At 37.3% G+C, this 9,621-nt stretch overlaps 1 protein-coding gene across 1 annotated transcript; it reads left to right on the forward strand.

The window, feature by feature from the left end:
- Positions 1–3,520: 3,520 nt before the first annotated feature.
- TSPAN13 (tetraspanin 13) lies at positions 3,521–7,981 on the forward strand. Its single transcript, XM_009698566.1, has 5 exons — positions 3,521–3,693; positions 4,782–4,862; positions 5,751–5,864; positions 6,207–6,317; positions 7,512–7,981. The coding sequence occupies exons 2-5, from the start codon at positions 4,785–4,787 to the stop codon at positions 7,584–7,586; spliced, it is 378 nt and encodes a 125-aa protein (XP_009696868.1). The 5' UTR covers positions 3,521–3,693; positions 4,782–4,784; the 3' UTR covers positions 7,587–7,981.
- The last annotated feature ends 1,640 nt before the right edge of the window (positions 7,982–9,621 follow it).

The following is a 9,621-nucleotide window of genomic DNA, read 5'->3' on the forward strand; positions in this document are numbered from 1 at the left end:
CTTTGTAAGTAAATAAAGCTTGTATGTTTAAAATGTACATATTACTCATTTAAAAGTAGTTAGGGTCACTAAGTAATTTTCAGTGTGTTTTACTACAAAGTCTTAGCAGCTTCACTTTTAGCAATATTGCGTCTAAATCCTTTTGTTTCAAAACACTGGAATAAGCACTGTTGAGTAGTCATTTCTAGCAGCTAAACAGTGCGTAATGCTGAGCCTTGCATTGTTTTACAGACTTGTAAAACCTCTTCCCAAAAGAGCTTAAGTTTTTTTTTTTCTGTTTGTAGTAGTGTGCATTTACTTTAGTTCTTAACATTATGGCACTATAAAACTAAATATATATAGTGTTATTGCTCAACATTCAGATAGTCCAATCCAAATGTGAAAATGAAGGAATAACCATAATTTCATCTTTCAGTCAACATGCAGAGGAGTCAGGCACTTAATACTAAATCTTTTTCTGGAATGGTTTGTAAACCTGCAGTCTCCATTTCAGTTTTGAAACATGAAGTCAGTTTTCCACGATTTTAAGTGGCCAGAATTGGAGTAGCTGGTAGTTATTTTGATCCAAAATGTGTATCTGCCTGACTGGATACAGCATTGTCACATAGCTTGCCAACCACAGCCCAGTAGCATGGATATGTGATCATACTGAATTTCCAGATGTTTTAAGGAATTGGACAACAGACAACTTTGTCGTGTAAAAGAAGTGAAAATATAGCCTTGGTATTGTGGAGGTAAAGCTTGAAAATGAGACTGAGGGCTCTAAAACTAGAATGTGATCAAAAGAGAAACTAAATTATTTTATTTTATTTTTCAAAACTGGTCACCTGATTCCTGAACATCTGGGGTTCAATAATGGATTTAAAAGCTTAGGCTTTTTTTTCCACTTGAAAACCATAGCAGTTCTAGATTCAGTATGTGACTGTTTCCACCAGAAAAACTTTTTGGGCCAGGGGGTCATGATAATAACTTTTAGTGTCACACACACTAATTTCATGTATGTATCATCAGAATAATAGAAGCTGGGGTGAGTAACAGCAGCAAGAAGTAACCAGTACCCTGCAGCTCCCGCACTGCATTTATCGATTAGGTGTTTTAAGCACAGATTTTGTTTAGGTTGCTTCTTTTGGTATTGATACTTGAAGAATAAAACCCATTTCATCCAGTTGCTTTAGACCTCTTCTGAAATGAGCAAAGAGCTGAACAAATACACATTTTGGTATCCTGGAGGCAGATTGATGAAAATAAAGATTTGCAGTCATAGCTCAGGCAGAAGAAAGAAGTATTGGTGAAAATCATTAGGAGCGAAGTTTCTTCTGCTTTTCTTTGTGAAATAAATTGAAATTTGACATTACCTTTGGGATTTTTTATGAGATAACACTTGGAAGGGCTGTGTGGTGGCAGTATGAGTTCAGTGCTTAGAAGCTGATGCAAAGCATGGGACATCAGCCAGCACTTTCTGATTGGAAATTGGGTTATGGGATTTCTTTTGTTGTTCACTTCTGACGCTTATGTGGAAAAATAAATCTTCCCAGTAGTATGAGACAATGAAATAAAATGAGTGGGCATAGATTAGAACAGGTAGGTCTTACACTTAACTGTCTGATTAGCAAGGCTAAATTTTAATGTAATAACATCAGGAAGTTTATAGCTTTGTGCAGCATGCATTCAGAAAAATCTGTCTGTGGCAGAGCCTATGCTTTTTGTTTTGTTTTATTTTTTCTTCCCTTGTCTCTGTAATTTAGATTCACAACATCTTGGCCTGGTGTTTTGGTTTTAAATAAACATAGTGATTAAGGCTTTTTGTTTAAAAGAAACAAACACGAATGTGAATTAATCCTAAAACTCTACTGGTATCGAACAATTCTTTTGAATATTATGCCATTGTTTTGTCTCTTCATGTGGTGAGAGAGAGGTGTAGGTATCCTTCTTTTCTTCGTGTAGATTCTCTTAAATTTCTCATGTGGATTACTGGCTTTTCATAAAAATGTTTTTTTGAGATGTGTTCCTGTGTGAACACATGAAAAAAAACACCTACTGTGTTTTGATCTTGAGCATCACTACTTGTTTTACTAGCTTTCTTGATGTTAGCTTAGATTTCCATGTTTCAAAAGCAGCATTACCTAGGTCAGTCTTCTAAAAGATACTTACATTGAAAAAATATAGACATACTTGGTATTAGAACCAACAAAAATGCTCTGCTGTAGGGTAAGTATACTGAAATGATATGTTGGAAATTTCCTCTTTTTTTCCCACCACACCCCAACTTCCTCCCCTCTGGATAAGCAGTAAAACGTCATGAGGTATATCTTGTTTGAATGGAAACTGGTGAGCCAGTGTAAGTGCTTGCTCTGTATTTGTTGTCAAATAAAGCCAAATAGTTGGACTAGACCAAATGCTTACTGTTCCATTTTTTTGTTTTGTTGTTTGTTTGGTTGGTTGTTTTTAATAACAATACAACTTCTAGGATTTTTTTGGAGTGAGGTCAGGATTTTGGGAAGTTAAAACTTGCATATTGAATTGGTGTTATTTAACAGAGAGCATAATGAGCAGTATGTTACACATAGGTCTAACTGTTTCAAACGAGAGTGTTAGGCATCTTGTGTATCGGACATCTGGGTTGTCTTTGCTGCTTCCTTCCTGCTGTACCTCATTACAGATTTCTCTGCAGCTTTTCATGTTGGAATTTTTTTTTGTTGTTTTGTGTGTTTGGCGTGGAAACAGGAAAGGCTGGAGCTTCCTGCCCATATAAACAATAAAGCCCAGTAAACTAACTGGGACAGATTCTGCCTGCCTTCCCTGCATACCATCTTTAAAAGGAAGGAAACAACATAAGAGTGTTTTGAGTATTGAAATAGGATTGACTTCATAGTAGAGCTATTTTCTTGAAGAAATATGTAGCGGAGATAGGGCACCTTTATTGTTTTACCACATAAAGTCCTTGAGATACAGATCTAAAAAGTATTTTTGCGTGACCTTGTTAACTGTTGCGTTATATCATCAACTATGTAGAAGCTTCTCTAATTAATACAGCTGTATGCCTTATTACAGTTAATTTTGGCAAAGTGTACCTTTTTATATATTCAGAGCTGTGGAGCTGTAAATCCTATTTTCTTTAAATACACTTCCTGTTTCAGAAAACATCTAGAATTTTCATTCTTCCATTCTGTGAATCAAAACCAATAATTTTTAGCTTATTTGTCAATTATGTTATAATGTACACTTCAGTTTAGTGTCTCTAGTCAGTTACAGATAGCGCAACATGGCTTGACTTACAGGTAGATTAAGTTGTAACAGCTCCATGTGAACAGTGTTGAAGAATATGTGTGCCTTGAAACATCTAGAACTGAAGTTACCTCTACGATGAAGTGGAGGATTGGTTTGTTAGGGTTGTGCTTCTTCTCTTTGCACTGGAAAGAAAAATTGTACCTTTCTAATAACAGCTTTAGTGTAAAGAATGTAGCTGTTTGTAGGTTGAGCCTCTTTTAATATGCAGACTAACTTTTTGTTTTCTCTTCCCTCCAGCTGGTAAGCCTGCTGCTGATTGGAATTGCGGCATGGGGAATCGGATTCGGCCTCGTCTCTAGTTTCAAAGTTGTTGGAGTGATAATTGCAGTAGGAATCTTCCTCTTCCTTATTGCCTTGGTTGGATTGATTGGTGCAGTGAAACACCATCAAGTATTGCTATTCTTTGTATCCTTCTGATGCATTACATGGGTTACATTCAAGCCACGTAAACAACCTGCTCTGTCAGCTGAGACTGATGTGGAAGGTGCTTCAGAAACAACAGAAATTCACAGTCTTTCTTTGGTCAAGTGCAGCATAGATTAAACTTCCTTCCTCTTCAACTTTATTCCAGCGTCCTTTTCTCACCCTTGGTTGTGTTCTGAAGGCAGAAATATTCATGTCTCCTCTTTTTAAAAATTAAAATATTTTAATTTCTTGAGAGCTTTTTATGGTGGCTCACTGTGGCACGTGTGCCTCTTACTGTGTGCTCAAGCCTACACCAAGCTGTGTGAACTATTAATGTTTAATGGTAAAAAAAAGGTGGTGCTTCCAGATAGCGAGCCGGTTGTAGCTGGCAGGGGAATGCATTGTTGGTAATACAGGCTGTCAAGAAGCACTTTCTTATCATACCTGATCCTTAATTGCGAACCCAGGCTAGAAAGGAGCACAGGCCTTCTCAGTGTACTTTGCTGCCCCTTTGTGCGTACTGACACTGTGTAAGCAGTCTGTGGTGCGGCCTTGCATAACAAAATCGATCTGTTTGGATGAGAAAAGAGATTCATCATGTAAAATTCTTATTTTTCTGGTTGTGGTCTAGGAATAAGTAGTGACCTCCACTTTACAGTTTAATTGCGTGAGATAATTATGCTTCTGCAGACAGCAGCCAAATTGTGAAGACAGTGCCTGACTTTCAAGACTATATCATTAAAGAAGAAAAAAAATCTGAGTAAGCAATGCCCGGAAAAGTATTTTCTTTACTACTTTAAGTGAAGTGTCTTGAAATGACGACATGAGCCTTTAAAGCTGGACAAATTTGCTGTAGATTTTTCTCTCTCAAAGCTCCTTTTATTAACCTCTCTGCTCACGTTGTCTTGCTAGGCAAGAAACACCTGACCCAGAAATACCAGCTATGTATAGTAGTAGTCAGAATTTACTTCTATAGTTCTTTGTTTTAAAGGACTTCTTACTATCCAATGAAATAAGAAATACTATTAGGCGTATGTGTTATAAAAGTAAAATTAATTTGAGACTATATCCTTAACTACTGTTTCCAGTACATGATTATTCTTTTGCTAGTCTTCATTGTCCAGTTTTCTGTCTCCTGTGCCTGTTTGGCACTAAACAAGGAACAGCAGGTAAGAAAAGTTTCCTGACTTCTCAGTTAATCTGTAGCATAATGCTATGAATTTATATGTACATACACACATATTTATAGATAGTCTTCCACAAAATGGGGAGAGCATGGCAGTGCTGGGCTCTGGTAGCTGGAAAGAAATACATCTGGGTCCTAAAATAACTTTCAGCTGTCTTTTTTTTTTTTTTCCTTTTCTTTTTAAGCTTGTTTTTAAACTTCCTGTGTAGGTTTATGGTCACACAAGTGTAGCAGCATGGTATCTTGACTATATCATGTGTTCAGCAGTTCCAGATAAGCTCATGAAATCTACAATGATCATAATGTAAAGATGATAAAGCCACTGAATAGTTCTTGTGTAACTGGAAAGGTTGTAACTACATTAGGAACAGAGGTGACCCTTAAGTGTGAAACTAAAACCAGCTTCCATGGGTTATGGAGAGTAATTCTTACTGTGTAATCACAGAATCCTAGAATGATTTGGTTGGAAGGGGCCTTAAAGATCATCTAGTTCCAACCACCCTGCCATGGGCATAGGAAGTGGGCAAGGGCACAGTGACTAAGTAATCAGCTTTTACATGTAAGTGCGCTTTTTGTTTAAAGCCTCAGCAGTCCCAGTTAGATTAGTTGCATGTCCCATTACTAGTGCTCTTGTTGGGTTCAGGAGAAAGAGAGGAAGAAAATTAATTATAACCGTACATGTGCTGCTGCTAGGTGCTGCTATTTCATTAGCTACATAAGCTGTTTGAACATCCAAGTCATACTTTAATATATTAACCTGTTAGACTTCAGGATCTGAAGGTTTTAGTTAGGGAATTATCAGCAGTATATTGGTTTCCAGTGAAATGCAAAACAGTTCAATTAATATAATGTATTTGCTTATGCCTTCTAGAGTGAACTTCTAGAGGTGGGATGGAATAACACTGACAGCGCAAGAGCAGATATTGAGAGAAATCTGAATTGTTGTGGATTCAGAGTTTTTGATCCAAGTGAAACCTGCTCCTCTGTAAGTTCTTCAAGTGTGAAAAAACATAACTTTCTCTCATTGTGTTTGTTCAAAAATGTACAACTGTTTTCAAAGTTGCAGAAAGAATTTTTTAACAAATGTGTAAGCTAGTTCTTACAGTGATACTAAGCTCTTTTGTTAACTTAGTGGAAACATAATCACAGAGCACCCTGCAAAGGTTCTACTCCATTGCCATTTGTATACATGCTTTGTTGTAGAGTTTTTAAAAAAAAACTGATAGAGTTTGGTCCATGGCTGGCAGTCTTTTATAGAGCTAACTAGGTGCTTTCAGTCAATGAGTGTCATCAGAAAATGAAGTGCAATTCTCTGTATCTGCTACAGGATTGTTTTAGAAGTCGCCAGTGTCAACCATGTGCACCAATAATAGAAGAATATTCTGGAATGGTGCTGAGATTTGTTGGAGGCATAGGACTCTTCTTCAGTTTCACAGAGGTGAGTGAGTAGGAGGTTAGAAAATGGAGTGCTTTTTCCTCACTTTTAAGGCTTTGTTTTGTGAAAAAACTAATTTTAGGGGGTTTCTTACAGGAACCCTCAGTACTATCTCAGGAGTCAAATAACTAATTAGGTCAAATTTTTCCAGGCTATCAGCTTGCTTAAGTCTACTAAAAGGAGGGCTTGTCATTGTTCAACACTGGGAGTTCTTGCAACTTCATGTTAGACTACAAACTGCAACTAACCACATTAAAATGCAATGCTGTAAAGTTTAAGTTTTGCAGAAAGTTAGTTATTCAGGTTTACCATTCTCCAAAAGTAATAAAAAAAGTGTTGTTGCTTTACCTTTTTCCCCTGTTCTTCCTGCCTCCCCCGACCTCTGCACACACACAGTCTTTAGGGCTTTTTTTGTTTTGGGGATTTCTGGTTTTTGTGCCTCCTGTAATGCAAAGATGCAATTTCATGATGAATGAACTGTATTTTAAACGTTAGGTTAAAAAGGTCTTTGACTCTTTGCTTTAGTACCCAAATGATCCATATACTTACCTTATTGATTGGTAGATAAAAATCTTCAGAGCACGTTGTTCATAACCCCACAGTAGAGCATGTGAAAGTACTCCTCCTGCTGCTTAGTGCAGTTTTCAGGTTTGTAGATATTACAGCAACAAGAGAGATACGGCAACTTAAACAGAATCACTCTGACATCTGCCCTCAATTTCTCTACTAAAAAAGTGAAGCTACTGGGAAAGGGGGAAGGTGGTTGGGGAGAATGACAAGATTTGAAAATGTACTAGAAAAATAGCCTGATAGTTAAGTGGTAACTGTAAAATGAAACAATTCGGAGGGTTTGTTTTTCATTACACCAAAAACTGGTTTATGAATATTTATCATTTGGGAAGGGGGAAGAATAATTTAATGCTAAACATGCCTATGGGAAGTATTTTGCATTCCATTGTGGATATAGTTTTGGCTTTCTTGTTTTGTTCTCTCTGTTGCTAGGTGTGAATCCTTTCTGAGAAGGTGTGTTCTTTTTTTCTAAGTAAGAAAGCTGGTGTATGGTTGTGCAATTTTAGCAATAGTAAAATATCCTAAACTTGTGTACTGGAAATTCATTGTCAGGATTTTATATTTAAAACTGATGGAAGATAGGGTGGAGACCCTCTGCTTAATAATGTCTTTGGGTTTTTATTTCAGATTCTGGGAGTCTGGCTGACGTATAGATACAGGAACCAAAAGGATCCCCGTGCAAACCCTAGTGCATTTCTTTGATAAGTTTATAAAGGACTGAATCTTCTCTTTTCACCCTCTACTTCAGAATACTGATTCTCCATAGTTTGATATTTCTCCATAATAGGGATTCTACATGTATGCAAAAGAAAACTTTATTTCCATAATAAATTAGTTGTTTTCATATTCAATTTCCCACTGTGTTTCTTCTAAGTATCTCTATCTTGAAGTAGACTGGTGTATTCAGTAGCTGGGCAGAGTCAAACTGCTGCTCCGAGCTGGTTAAATAACTGTTAAGACTTTGGTAACTGATGTGGTGAACTCTATACAGTGAGTTTTTTAGCACGAGTGGCTTCTCTGGTGTCCTAAAAAACCCCAAAAGTATTTTCTACTGTATTCATTGATTACAAAAATTCGCACAGTTTCTCATTAAAATGGTAAAAATATACAGTGGGTAGTTGGACTATATGGTTTGATTAGGCTTTAGGATCAACTCTGATCAACTTTTTTGTCTTAATAATGGTCTCCCACTTTCTTGTTAAGGTAAAAATAGAAGCTAAAGGTGTTATTTTCTGTAGTGCATGCAAGTGTATGGTAATGACTACTGTAGTCTTCACTCCTCCCCTTCCCTGTTTGTTTTGCCTTTCTGGTAGCTTTAGAATTTTGCTGAGAATAAAAATAATTCTTTACTTTTTGATGGGTATCTTCACTATGAGAATAATGAATGAAGAAAACCAGGAGAATGTAATCTGCAGCTGATTAACTTGAAACTTTTTTTTTTCTTTGACAAGTGAATGAAGTTTGGTATTTGCACAACATGAGAATCAATAGTGGTCTGTCATCTTTAGTGTAAGAAACTTGATGTCTGGAAAGTTGTTGTACAGCTATTTTTCAGATGGTGTAAAATTATTGTTGTAATAACTCAGCAGTGTATCTTCTTCTGTCATCTAGCTAACAGTCTTGATTTCATGAGAGTTTGAATGATGTGTAAAAAAAGTAAAAAAAACCAAAAAAGTGGTGGTTTCCAGTAGTTTGTTTTTTTAAAAAAAAGTTAGAATGGTACGTTATCCATGCAGTAGGTTTGAGCTGAAGGAAAGCATGATCCCTCTTCCAGCCTGTAATAGAAGTGATGCATCAGCTGGTACATCAGACATCTAAACACCCAGGTGTTTGTTTCAAATCACACTGAACTGCAGACCTGCACTGCACCTTTTCTTTATTCAGTTGCTGCTTTTGGTGTGGTAGGCAACTGCTGTAGCCTGAAAGACAGCTTTGCAGGAAGAAAAGGGGAAGAGTGTTAAGGCCATCTACCAAGCAATACAGCAGCTGAGCGAGGTGGAAAGGAAGGCAGTGAGGGCAGACAGAAGTGGGTTCTCATGAAGTCTCCCTTTACTAGGGAGATGCCTCCTTACTCCTGCAGAGAAGGCAAAAAGACATTGAAATACATGCTCATCAAAGCACTTTCAGGCTTCTGTGTGCCCAGTGCTCCTAAAGAAGGAATTGTCTCGAGGTTTCGAAGGGAAAAGAACCTGAATGCAGAGGGATGTCAAGAACGTGCTAAACACAGTTTCTCTTCAGGTGTAGCTGATGCTTCAACATCTGTGGTCAGTGCCATCTCCGGGTGTTTGGTCTGTGAATTACTGTTTCCTGTGTCGAGAAGGATCCGTGTCCGTTTCAAGCACATACTTGTACGTTCTGTTTAAGAGCCCACTCACGTACTGAAAGACCTTAAGAGCCTTCAGACTATGACTGAAGTATAATGTAAATGTGTGCAGTGCTTTTTTTTTCCCCAGGTGCTGTCCTGTTTAAGCAACTTAGCCAGCCGTGGCTGTCTTTAGCAACAGTTAATTTTTCTAGTCGAGACAGGCTCTGCATTTTGTACATTACTGTAATAAATTAAAGGAGGAGTCTTATGGAGAGGGTGTATGAAGTTGAAAATAATACTGAACTGCTGCTTCAATTTTGTCTTCTTAATTGTTTTTAGTGCTTAGTTTTGGGTGGGTCTGGTTTCATAAATGTGGTAGGTGATACTGGAGTGTAAATGTTCATCACTGAGGAAATACTGAAAATGTTACTA

This window comes from Cariama cristata, unplaced genomic scaffold (assembly GCF_000690535.1).
Source record: "Cariama cristata isolate BGI_N322 unplaced genomic scaffold, ASM69053v1 scaffold7464, whole genome shotgun sequence".
NCBI lineage: Eukaryota > Metazoa > Chordata > Aves > Cariamiformes > Cariamidae > Cariama > Cariama cristata.

What these genes read in the sequence shown, in the direction of transcription:
- TSPAN13 (XM_009698566.1), top strand. Translation starts at nt 4,785, where the DNA reads ATGATTATTCTTTTGCTAGTCTTCATTGTCCAGTTTTCTGTCTCCTGT. An exon ending in CACTAAACAAGGAACAGCAG is followed by an intron (nt 4,863 to 5,750) that starts GTAAGAAAAGTT and finishes TATGCCTTCTAG; the next exon opens with AGTGAACTTCTAGAGGTGGG. An exon ending in CAAGTGAAACCTGCTCCTCT is followed by an intron (nt 5,865 to 6,206) that starts GTAAGTTCTTCA and finishes TATCTGCTACAG; the next exon opens with GATTGTTTTAGAAGTCGCCA.